The following is a 13,073-nucleotide window of genomic DNA, read 5'->3' as shown; positions in this document are numbered from 1 at the left end:
AGTGACACCAATACAGTGATCAGTGCTAATAAAAAGCACAGACACTGTACTAATGACACTAGGCAGGAAGGGGTTATTATCTGGGGAGGTCAAAGGGTTAACTGTGTGCTGTGTGTATTTTACTAGGAAGTGCTGCTTTGTATTTTTCTACTGTGCAGATATATATATATATATATATATTTTTTTTTTAATATATATATATTTTTAAATATATTCTTCAGATTTTTTTAACATATAAAAAGTCATTTTAACATATATTTTTACATATATTTGTAAATGCATTACAAAAATTTAGATTTGTATTTTTAAAGACATACAGTATATTTGAAATGTATCTTTAAAAATATTTTTCATATATTTTGTAATAAAAATGCATTTCAACATGCAGTATATATATAATATATATATATATATATATATATTATTGAAATATATTTTGAAATATGTTGAATATGTCCAAAATTGTAGCATTTCAAATATATGGAAATATATTTGGGAAGAATATTTTAAAACTATATTTCAAATATATCTTTCTTCCATATGGGATCCCACACTGCAGATATACGACTATGAGGATGTAGGCACAGGGGTGGCTAGGAAGAATCTGCAGAAACTGAGTCATTGCCCCTGTGGCCTGCTGGTTTCACTTGCAACGCTTTGCAAGCTGCAATACAAAAAAATAATAAATGCACATTTTTGATTATTTGCAACATGGGTGCATTTATTATTTTTGTGCAAAAGGTGCAATATGCATTTAAAAGTGATATTAAAGTATACCTAAAGGCAAAACTTTTTTTTTTTAGTTTCGGACAGAGTAGGGATTTAATAAAATTAGTTTTGATTCCAGTTGGTTCCTCCATTAGCGAGGCTCACCTTCTCTATTTGTCCTCTTCACCAGGGGCGGACTGACCATTTGGAAACTCGGGCGCTGCCTGAGGGCCCGGGGTCAGTAGGGGGCCCCATGAGATGCCCCTGGTACCTTTTTCATAGGCTTTTGTGAGCTTGGGCAAGGACACAGGGACCCCATGATCCCGTATTGCCCGGGGGCCCCATGAGTTGTCAGTCCGCCCCTGCTCTTTACCATTATCATCAAAAGTGAAAGTAAAAGAAAACCCCAAAATTTGGGTTGTCCCCAGAAAAGTAATAGATGGGAAATGTTCCAATGGGGACATTAGTTCTTAAGACCTAGGGGGTTCCCAAAGGAATTGCCTTAATTTGCAGGGATTTCCTCTTACTTTCTGTTTTGTCTATGGAACAGGAATCCCCAATGTGATACCCTTACTCTATTCAAAATGGGAAAAAAGTTTTTGCTTTAAAAAACGTTTCTACTTTAAATCCTCAGTTATTTAAGCACTTTCAGCAGCTGATTCAATCACTTTCTTTATTGTTTAATCCCTGCCTAATTTCCAGTTTAAGCTCGTGTCAGGACTACTGCCCCAGATTTGCTGTTTCAGGGTGGCTCCTTTCTTTTGCAGCATCCTATGGAGCCACCCTTGGATGCACGGGCTATTGTTGGGTGCATTAATAGAAACACACAGCCCTATAGCAGGGGCATACATACAAGGGTCGCAATTTCGACCTGGCCCCATACTGCAGGGGGCTCGTGATGTCCCCCTGTACTCCTAGATAGGAGGAGCGGCGAGGGTGGCTGTATATAGAGGAACAGATTTCTCCTGCAGCTGCTGAATGCCTGCGGGAGGGAGATGAGAAGTTGGCATTCAGCAGCTGAAGGAGGAACATGGAGAGATTGGTTCCTCTGTATGCAGCCATCCCTGCTGCTCCTCCTATCCAGCTGTTTTCTACTCCCCATGTGTACCCTGTAGCCCCCGGAGCTCTTTCAAGGCCCCTGTGCTCTCCTGCCCCCTGCCCCCTCATTCCCCCACAGCTCTCCCACTGACTGCTGTGTGGGATCTGTCAGGATGGAGAGGGGGAAGGGGCCCCTTCCTTTTCTGAATGGATAGTCAGTGATCCATACCGATCACTGACTCTCTCCATTCATAAATGAAGCATAGTAAACTGTGTTTACTATGTTTCAGTTTGTGAATGAACGGTAAGCTCTGTAAAGAGCTATTCCTGTTCATTGATTCTGTGCTGCTGAGGATGCAGAAGAGAAGAAAATTGAGGGCTGTGTCCTCCATCTCCTTTCTCTGTCTCAAAGGTGGAACATCAGAGGTCTGTTTATACCCCTGATATCTCACCAAAGACCCCAATGGGGCTCCAAAAAAAACTGTAAAAATAATAACAAAGAAAGTAATTTTTTTTAATACTAAAAAAATAACAAAAAAATTCTGACATCAGTGGTGGAACTACCAGGGTCACAAAGGTTGCACTTGCGACTGGGCCCAGGTGTTCCGCCATTGAGCTTGGAGGGAAGGGACCTGGCCGAGGGTCTGGAGGGACCCTTCATGTTTTCTTGCACAGGGGCCCTGAAGGTTCTATTTATGCCATTGACCTATAGCAGTGGTGGCGAACCTATGGCACGCGTGCCGCAGTGGGCACGCAGGTCCCTATCTGTCGGCACGCGAGCCAAGTTGCCCTAGCATTGCCCCAGCAGCCAGGCATCGGATAACAGCACACATAGGGGCCATGCGTATGCTCAGAAAGGAGTAGCGGCGTCAGGCGATGATGTCACAAGCCGCAACTCATTAGCCGCAACTCGTCTGAGCTTTCGTATGGCCGGTCAGTGCACTGCCAAGGATATATATATTGGACTGGCTGTGAGTTTTATTACAATCATTTTTATTAACTCAAGATTTTAGCTTGTGCCGGTGGTCAGTGGAACTTTGCCTACTTGTGCTAGTGGTCAGTGGCACTTTTCCCCCTTGTGCTGGTGGTCAGTGGCACTTTTCCCCCTTGTGCTAGTGGTCAGTGGCACTTTGCCCCCTTGTGCTGGTGGTCAGTGGCACTTTGCCCCCTGTGCTGGTGGTGAGTGGCACTTTGCCCCTTGTGCTGGTGGTCAGTGGAACTTTGCCCCTTGTGCTGGTGGTCAGTGGTACTTTGCCCCCTTGTGCAGGTGGTCAGTGGAACTTTGCCTCCTTGTGCTGGTGGTCAGTGGAACTTTGCCTCCTTGTGCTGGTGGTCAGTGGAACTTTGCCTCCTTGTGCTGGTGGTCAGTGGCAGTTTGCCCCCTTGTGCAGGTGGTCAGTGGAACTTTGCCCCCTTGTGCAGGTAGTCAGTGGAACTTTGCCCCCTTGTGCTGGTGGTCAGTGGAACTTTGCCTACTTGTGCTGATGGTCAGTGGAACTTTGCCTGCTTGTGCTGGTGGTCAGTGGAACTTTGCATCCTTGTGCTGGTGGTCAGTGGACTTCGCCTCCTTGTGCTGGTGGTCAGTGGAACTTTGCCCCCTTGTGTTGGTGGTCAGTGGGACTTTGCCCCCTTGTGCTGGTGGTCGGTGGAACTTTGCCCCCTTGTGTTGGTGGTCAGTGGGACTTTGCCCCCTTGTGCTGGTGGTCGGTGGGACTTTGCCCCCTTGTGCTGGTGGTCGGTGGGACTTTGCCCCCTTGTGCTGGTGGGTAGTGGCACTTTGCCCCCTTGTGTTGGTGGTCAGTGGAACTTTGCCCCCTTGTGCTCGTGGTCAGTGGAACTTTCCCCCCTTGTGCTCGTGGTCAGTTGGGACTTTGCCCCCTTGTGCTGGTGGTCAGTGGCACTTTGTCCCCTTGTGCTGGTGGTCAGTGGCACTTTGCCCCCTTGTGCTGATAGTCAGTGGCACTTTGCCCCCTTGTGCTGGTGGTCAGTGGAAACTCTTTTATTGTGATTTTCTTTGAAGACAAAAGATGTTAATGTATGGGGTTGTTTTTTCTAAACTAAAACCTCAGTATTCAGATGTAATTGCAGTACTGACACTGCGATACATAAGAGTGTTTTGGGTCGCAGTTTGGGCACTCAGGCTCCAAAAGGTTATCCATCACTGTCCTATAGCCTAGGATGCCAAGTCACTCCCCTCCTCCTCCCCCCTCCAAACTAAGAGATTGACTGGAAACTGCAATATCCACTGTTAACTCTTTCCTGGAAAGACCAGAAGTTCAGGGAAGCAGCACTGTGGGAGCAGGAACCAGCAGCACTGAAAAGTGTTGGGGTAAGAATTTTAACATTTCACTTGGGAATGTTTATTTTGTTGCACACAATTTGTTAAAATTAAAATATAATATAAGGGCTTTCAAGTACTTTAATACAAAATGTTCAATGCACTGCTTAGGCACCATTAACAATTCCAAGTGCTCTCTATAAAATAGAAAAGCCTTTTTTATTAATTTCAGGTCCACTTTAAGGTGAAGTTTTCTAACTATACCCCAGAAAATAAAGGAATGGAACTGCACACAGATAACAATGCTCTATAGAAGTGCTGGTGCTGCACCCACAACTCCTTTCACATCTCCTTCTCCTCCCTCTATAGAGGGGACAGGTAGGGGGGGAACTATTATGCGATGCTCCTATTTCCAGCCGAGACACATTGATGGTGCACAGGATCTCTGGTTGCTGTGGTAACTACAGAAGCAGCCGAATTCTTCCGGCTCTGTGATGAATGACGTCTTGCTCGGTGAATGGTGTCAGTAGAAGGGAGAAGAATGAGTCCAGAGAGGTTGCTGCAGTCCGGCCCGGAGTATCTGGGTGAGCAGACCTTTGCTGCATGCATAGTGCTGGCTTCCTGTAGGGACCATAGACTTCCGGTGAGCACCTGTCACTGTGTGCATCCTCTGTACTGTGCCGGCTACAGGCCATCACTGGAATGCTATCATTATTAAAACAGAATTGTAAAGAATATTATTATTATACAGTATTTATAAAGCGCCAATGGTTCGCTCAGCGCTGTACATTACAAAGGGGGACAGAACATGTGACAGAACAATACCAATACAATGCAAAACATGAGGGGATCGAGGGCCCTGCTCTTTCGAGCTTACAATCTAGGAGGGAGGGGGTGGTGGCACAGGAGGAGATAGCTGTGGGGGATGGAGTGGTAGGAAGAGTGGAGGAGGTCGGCAAGTTAGCAGGGGGTGGGGTAGGCTTCCCTGAAGAGATGGGTTTTCAGGGTGCGCCTAAAGGAGAGGAAAGTAGGTGATAATCTGATGGGTTGGGGCAGGGAGTTCCAGAGGATGGGTGACACCCTGGAGAAGTCCTGGAGGCGGGCATGGGAGGAGGAGACCAGGGAACTAGAGAGAAGGAGGTCTTGTGAGGAGCGGAGTGTGCGTGTTGGGTGGTACTTGGATATTAGGTCAGTGATGTAGTTCGGGGCAGTATGGTGGACAGCTTTGTACGTCAGCGTTAGGATTTTGAATTTGATCCGTTGCGCAATCGGAAGCCAGTGGAGGGATTGGCAGAGGGTGGTGGCGGAGATGGAGCGGTTGGAAAGGTGAATGAGTCTGGCAGCCGTATTCAGGATGGACTGAAGCGGGGATAGCCAGCAGTGAGGCAGGCCAGTGAGGAGGGAGTTGCAGTAGTCGAGTCGTGATATGATGAGGGAGTGGATGAGCTGTTTAGTGGTTTCTGGGGTTAGGAACGTGCGGATTTTGGCGATGTTGCGGAGGTGGAGTCTGCACGAGTTTGTTAAAGATTGGACTTGGGGCTGGAAGGATAGGTTGGAGTCCAGAATGACACCAAGTACTCTGGCCTGCGGGGCGGGTTTGATGGTGGCGTTGTTGGATGTGATGGAGAAGTCAATGGGGGGTGGTGTCCGGGCTGGGGGGAAGACAAATTGATACAAATAAATCCGAGCATGACTCCAAATTCATACAGGTGAACTGTGTCATTCTGTTCGGCCAGTCTTATGATTGAGGCCCGCTTAATGCCAGCAGTTTAAGCGAATGGGGAAGCACCGCAAACTCCTGTCCACCACGTGAGATGCGTGAAGTTGCCATGTGTTTGTTCGGCAAAAACAGAGTTAAAAGAGGTGGTGCCTCCTCGCCGCCTGTCAGCCACTGCTGAAAAGCGATCCAAATAGAGATTGCTCTTTAGGGTTGAGATAAAATGCAGACACACTGTGTTGATTTACCAAAACTGGGGAGTGCAAAATCTGGTGCAGCTCTGCAGAGAAACCAATGCGCTTCCAGGGTTTTTGAAAACGCTGAACTGAACAAGATGAAGTTAGACATGTGACAACACTGAAGAAATGACACTTTTCTACAATGTGACGTAGTCAGTGTACAGCTTGTATAACATGTAAATTTGCTGTCCCCTCAAAATAACTCAACACACAGCCATTAATGTCTAAACCGATGGCAACAAAAGTGAGTACACCCCTAAGTGAAAATGTCCAAATTGGGCCCAAAGTGTCAATATTTTGTGTGGCCGCCATTATTTTCCAGCTCTGCCTTAACCCTCTTTGGCATGGAGTTCACCAGAGCTTCACAGGTCGTCACTGGAGTCCTCTTCCACTCCTCCATGACAACATCACAGAGCTGGTGGATGTTAGAGACCTTGTGCTCCTTCACCTTCCATTTGAGGATGTCCCACAGATGCTCAATAGGGTTTATGTCTGGAGACATGCTTGGCCAGTCCATCACCTTTACCCTCAGCTTCTTTAGTAAGGCAGTGATCATCTTGGAGGTTTGGGGTCGTTATCATGTTGTAATACTTCCCTGCGGCCCAGTCTCTGAAGGGAGGGGATCATGCTCTGCTTCAGTATGTCACAGTACATGTTGGCATTCATGGTTCCCTCAATGAACTGTAGCCCCCCAGTGCCAGCAGCACTCATTCAGCCCCAGACCATGACACTCCCACCACCCTGCTTGACTGTAGGGAAGACACACTTGTCTTTGTACTCCTCACCTGGTTGCCGCCACACACGCTTGACACCATCTGAACCAAATAAGTTGATCTTGGTCTCATCAGACCACATAACATGGTTCCAGTAATCCATGTCCTTACTCTGCTTGTCTTCAGAAAACTGTTTGCAGGATTTCTTGTGCATCATCTTTAGAAGAGGCTTCCTTCTGGGATGACAGCCATTCAGACCAATTTGATGCAGTGTGCAGTGTATGGTCTGAGCACTGACAGGCTGACCCCCCCACCCCTTCAACCTCTGTATCAATGCTGGCAGCACTCATACATCTATTTCCCAAAGACAACCTGAGGATATGACGCTGAGGACGTGCACTCAACTTCTTTGGTCGACCATGGCGAGGCCTGTTCTGAGTGTAACCTGCCCTGCTAAACCACTGTATGGTCTTGGCTACCGTGCTGAAGCTCAGTTTCAGGGTCTTTGAAATCTTCTTACAGCCTAGGCCATCTTTATGTAGAGCAACAATTCTTTTTTTCAGATCCTCAGAGATTTCTTTGCCATGAGGTGCCATGCTGAACTTCCAGTGACCAGTATGAGAGAGTGAGAGCGATAACACCAAATGTAACACACCTGCCCCCCATTCACACCTGAAACCTTGTAACACTAACGAGTCACATGACACCGGGGAGGGAAAATGGATATTTGGGCCCAATTTGGACCTTGTCACTTCGGGGTGTACTCACTTTTGTTGTCAGCGGTTTAGACATTAATGGCTGTGTGTTGAGTTATTTTGAGGGGACAGCAAATTTACATGTTATACAAGCTGTAGACTGACTATGTCACATTGTAGCAAAGTGTCATTTCTTCAGTGTTATCACATGAAAATAAAAATATTTACAAAAATGTGAGGGGTGAACTCACTTCTGTGAGATGCTGTGTGTATATATATATACTGTATATGGACCTAACTGTATACAAAGTTTTTGGGATAAACTGTGCTTTCAATTTCTTTACAAAGAATGTATAATTTGTTGTATTCTGGGACTGCATGGATCTGTATCATTCATTGGGAACATTGCACTCTGTTGCAGGGGCAGACTGATCATTTGGAAACTCGGGCACTGCCCGAGGGCCCGGGGTCAGTAGGGGGCCCCATGAGATACCCCTGGTACCTTTTTCATAGGCTTTTTTGAGTTTGGGCAAGGACACATGGGCCCCATGATCCCCTATTGCCCAGGGGCCCCATGAGTTGTCAGTCCGCCCCGCTCTGTTGTATGAATTTCGTCTCCCGGTGATCTATGTGGACTGTCACTGCACTAGGAATGTATTCAGAGACTTGGAGAAACATCTGAAACTATTTCTAGTGCGGTTTCTCTGTCTGGCGGTGTGTGAGATGTGAAGGTTGTCCGTGTACTGGTGGGGTAAAAAGGGGATTTGCAGACAAGGTGCAGTGGGAATTTAAAAAGAGGAAACAGAGGAAATATATTACAGCGCTAGCAAAATTGTCATCCTACAGAGGGAAACAAATCGTTTGAATTGCTCTCAATTACGTAGGTTTGAGATCCCCCAAAATGAGTCATTGTAATGCAGAGTGCAATCTTCGTAATAAAACAAAGTTACTGTAGCCAAAAAACTTTAAAGCTGAACTCCAGCCTTCCCTTCGGACTTGTAGTTGTGTACACTGCTGTGCTGTACTATTGCCTATACTGATTTCACTGCACACTGTGAGCTTTGTACATTGTGCATTAGAAGCTGCAACATGTGTGATAATCTCTGCCTCATTTCCCAGCAGGAATAAATCCAGCATTATCTAGTTCTTTCCTCCCCAGCCTTACTGTCCCTGGTCTGCCCCTTTCATTCATTAAAGCGGAGTTCCACCCAAAAGTGGAAGCTCTGCTTGTCTGTCTCTCCCCCCCCCCCCCCTCTGCTGCCACATTTGGCATTTTTTGGGGTGGGAGGTGGAAGCTGCTACCCGGTTTTGACAGGTACTCGCTCCCAACTCCAGCTCAATTCGCCTTGACAGTTTTTTCGGAAACTAAACCTTTAGAGATTACTCCACCTTTATTTAACAAAAGATGATAGAATTGCTACAAATGCCATTTTGAAATGTATTGCTAACAATGAGATTTCCACTTTGATCTGTAGCCAATTATGCTGTCATTCTCTAAAATAAAAAAATAAAAAAGATCTGCTCTTTGCATCTAGAGTACTCTGTATACAGACGTTCCTATGCACCCCATTGTCCGGCTCATGTGATTTTTTTCACTGTTTTCACAGGAGTCTTCATAAAGCTTTAAAACATATTCAAACCCAAGAATAAAAATGTAATATAATGCAGATTACCTGTCCTTTGATGTGATGGCGGTATATATTTTCTTTTTTCAGCCCGTTTGTGCACAGCCTTAGGCTAGCCATAGATGGTTGAATCTAGGCCGGTTCAGCACAAACTGGCTGAGATTCGAACCATGTATGGACAGGCTGAATGTACTCAAGTTGATCAATCGAACAACCTGGGTACAACCAGCCTGTTGGGTTTGCACTGCGATTATTGCTAGCCGCTAACAATAATCACTGTGTTCTCCCAGCAGTGACGGCTTTCCCCGGTGCTCCTCTCCCGGGAGAGCTCAGTGGCTTGGCAGGAGGGACTTCCCTGTCAACACGGTTGCAGGGAAGAAATTGGCTCCATCTGTGGCTTGCCTTAGGAGCATGCTGATAGGAGGAAAGAACAGGGAGTTTAGCTCATCAATGCACTCCTTTCAGTGTCAAGTCTAAATATGGGGGGTTGGGAGAAGGAGTCACAATGAAACTGCAGGATATAAATATCAGGTTTCCTTCCCAAGTGGGGCTGAGCTGTTTAAATCTCAAGACTGGATGGACAGAAATACAAATTCTTCGGCTCCAGTGTATGTTTTTCATCACGTATTTACTGTAGCTGCCGCCTGGAGTTCATCTTAAAGAAAACGGTATACAGTTGGATGCCAAATATACCAAAAATAGTATTTTGGTTTACATAGACTGTAATAGTTCTCACTTTATTTTTTTTCTCTGCCTGAAATTCCACCAAAACACAGATGTCCAGCTAGAATGCAGTGCTATGTATACAATTCTGTACATTGCCATTTTTTCCAGTTTATCTATAAACAGAAAAAAATTCCTTCGTGTTAAACGCAGATTTTATAAACCGTTCACGTTCAAAGCAAAATCCCTGCAGAAAGCCAAGTGTGCTGTGACATTTAGTGAAGCAAATGACTTCAATGTGATATTAGATTAACAAGTTGTTAGTGGCGCTTGCCTAAGTAAGCATGCTTGGCAAGAATGTACACATCCAGCGTGAGGCCCTGTGAATACCATATACATGATGTCACTGGGAGTCAGGAGCCATGCTCTACAATTGAGAGTACTGTTCTTTAAACTGACCATGCTCTGCCTCCGGAGAGTGACCGTCATTTGTTTACATTTTAAAGGTGACCTTCAGGCAAATTTAGAATACATACAAATGAATGCAGATCTGTAGTCATGAATACATCCCTAAATGTACAATGTAAATGCAAGCAGAGTTAAAGCGGAGCTCCACGCAAAAGGGGAAGTTCCGCTTTAAGGACTGCTCCCCTGCTCCCCATTAAGGATTGGCACCTTTTGGGGGGCGGGGGTGGAGCGGGTACCCGAATTTGACAGGTACCCGCTCCCACTTCCGGTCCAATCGCCTAGGCGTTCGGAAGCGGAAGGTGTCCTTCCTCCCTCAATCCCTGTAGTCTTTTGGGACACGTGACAGGTACCAGAAGACTACAGGACCATTCATGAAGCGCAGCGCTACTCGCGCATGCGCAGTGGGTACCCGGCTGTGAAGCCGCAAGCTGTCACAGCCAGGTGCCCACACTGAAGATGCCAGCCTCCTGGAATACAGGATGGCCGGTGAAACGGGCTGCGGGGGACACACCAAGGGACAGGTAAGTGGCTGTTTTTTAAAAGTCAGCAGGTACAGTTTTTGTAGCTGCTGACTTTTATTTTTTGACAGGGTGAGTGGAACTCCACTTTAAGTACATAAATTTGATTTGGTTACTCCTTTAGGTTTGGGACTTTATAGGTGCGAGGTCATTCAATACTGGAAGAAGGCTGCCTACAAGAAGGAAATTAACGATTTAAGAGAAATCACGCTACACAAGTATACATAAATTGGAGCACATCAGTCTCCATATGCTTACAAATATTATGCACTTACAAGCCAAATGCAAAAAGAAATTACATTTAGAAAGCCTTGTGTATGTTAACTGCCAGAAGACTTTGTACCAGGAGCTGTGGGGCTCAACCGGTCCAGCCCAACAAGGGGAACTCAGACAAGAATAGTCCACACTGGCCCATAAAGTTGTTGGTAAACCTACAAAGGACATACACAAATAATAATCTAATACATGTGGCCATATAGTAAAAATACTATCTTAAAACAGAATTATACTCCCCTTGTCTTCAGTGATGTGGCGTCTTGGAGCTCCCAGCAGACCTCTGACATCTTCAAGCAGCGGGCTTCTGGGTATCGGTTGCCAGCCACGTTCATTGGCCAGGCTGATATGACATCACTCCCATGCATGCGCGGGAGTTCAGTTGGCTTCTGCATCGCCAAATGCGCAGCTCACTGTACAAGGGTGGACAGGGAGATAAATGACTCTATTGCAGAACAAAGCATGTCTCTTTTGCATTAAAAGAACTGCCTGTTCGTGGCTTTTGTTACATAAAGTTCCACTTTAAATATGCACCCATATATTAAGAAGTAAACCTCAAGTGAAAAAATATGTATCAAGTATATAGTTTATACATGTGTCCCTAAAAATCACCAAAAGAAACATTTAATAGGGTACCAGTAATAGTTCACCCATTGTTGTTCTAGTAGGATGGTACTTGTCAGAGGTGTTTGGTCTATACCAGTGTTTCTCAACCTTTTTTCAGTCAAGGCACCCTTTAAGATTATGGACAGTCCCAAGGCACCCTTTAATATGGACGGTCCCGAGGCACCCTTTAATATGGACGGTCCCGAGGCACCCTTTAAGATTATGGACAGTCCCATGGCATCCGTTAAAATTATGGACAGTCCCAAGGCACCTTTTAAGATTATGGACAGTCCCGAGGCACCCATTAAAATTATGGACAGTCGCGAGGTACCCTTTAAGATTATGGACAGTCCCGAGGCACCCTTTAATACGGACGGTCCCGAGGCACCTGTTAAAATTATGGACAGTCCCAAGGCACTCTTTTAGATTATGGACAGTCCCAAGGCACCCTTTGATATGGACAGTCCCGAGGCACCCTTTAATATTATGGACAGTCCCAAGGCACCCTTTAATATTATGGACAGTCCCGAGGCACCCTTTAATACGGACGGTCCCGAGGCACCTGTTAAAATTATGGACAGTCCCAAGGCACTCTTTTAGATTATGGACAGTCCCAAGGCACCCTTTGATATGGACAGTCCCGAGGCACCCTTTAATATTATGGACAGTCCCAAGGCACCCTTTAATATTATGGACAGTCCCAAGGCACCCTTTAATATTATGGACAGTCTCGAGGCACCCCATTCTAAAATGTGAAAAATTATTCTAATAACACATCAACATCCACACATGTAGGACACCCAACGTTAGAGGTGATTTATTCTTCAGAAAGCAAATACACTTTTGCACACTGGTACTGACTAGTATTCCATTGTTTCTCTTCTCCCTCAATTTTTCTCCATCACTGAGCTGATGTGACCCCAGCACTGATGGAGGGGGCGGGGGAGGGTCAAACTAAGATGCTGTGCAGGCAGCTGACATCCTCCTTATCAACTGATGATGTCATTGGTTGTCAGGACGCCGGCGGCTATAAGGTCATAATGGTGCACAATGAAAACCTGTGGCTTTGTGCAGCTAAAAGGCAGTCTTGTTCCGCACGCTGGCTTTTTGAGACATTTTGCCAAGTCACCCCTGAAGAAACCTCAAGGCACCCCAGGTTGCCTGGGCACCCTGGTTGGTCTATGCACATAAAGAGACGTGCATATCCAAAGCCAAAATTATCCCTTAGCCTAGGTTCACACTTGCGTGGCTCTGCAAGCTGCGTTTTACGCGGGCACGGCAGCACATTCATTTGAAATCGCAGGGAAAAGGTCCCTGCTCCATTTTTGAAAATGTGGCCTGCACTGAAACCACAAGTGCAGTGCAGTTCCCGGTGTGGGAAGCCGCTTGGGGTTGCCATGAAGAATAATGGCACCCTCATGCATCTCCTGAGCGGTAGCGTGTTTTTCTGTGCGGGTGGTTGCATCTGTGGGAACAGGTACGGTCCCGCAGCAGCAGGCGTCCTCACAGGTGTGTACCTAGCTGGATGGATG

At 46.1% G+C, this 13,073-nt stretch overlaps 1 protein-coding gene across 1 annotated transcript in view; it reads left to right on the top strand.

Moving 5' to 3' along the window:
• Nucleotides 1-4,455: 4,455 nt before the first annotated feature.
• The window catches only part of CSTPP1 (centriolar satellite-associated tubulin polyglutamylase complex regulator 1), a 207,323-nt gene continuing 198,705 nt past the window's right edge, over nucleotides 4,456-13,073 (top strand). Inside the window, exon 1 of the mRNA XM_089693934.1 lies at nucleotides 4,456-4,608. Coding sequence (XP_089550060.1) covers nucleotides 4,542-4,608 — 67 coding nt within the window. The 5' untranslated portion in view covers nucleotides 4,456-4,541. The remainder of the gene's footprint in view (nucleotides 4,609-13,073) is intronic.

Source organism: Staurois parvus, unplaced genomic scaffold, assembly GCF_062004578.1.
Source record: "Staurois parvus isolate SC_StPar_1 unplaced genomic scaffold, SC_StPar_1.0 ptg000641l, whole genome shotgun sequence".
NCBI classification, from domain to species: Eukaryota; Metazoa; Chordata; class Amphibia; order Anura; family Ranidae; genus Staurois; species Staurois parvus.
This window is presented reverse-complemented; position numbering and strand designations above follow the sequence as displayed.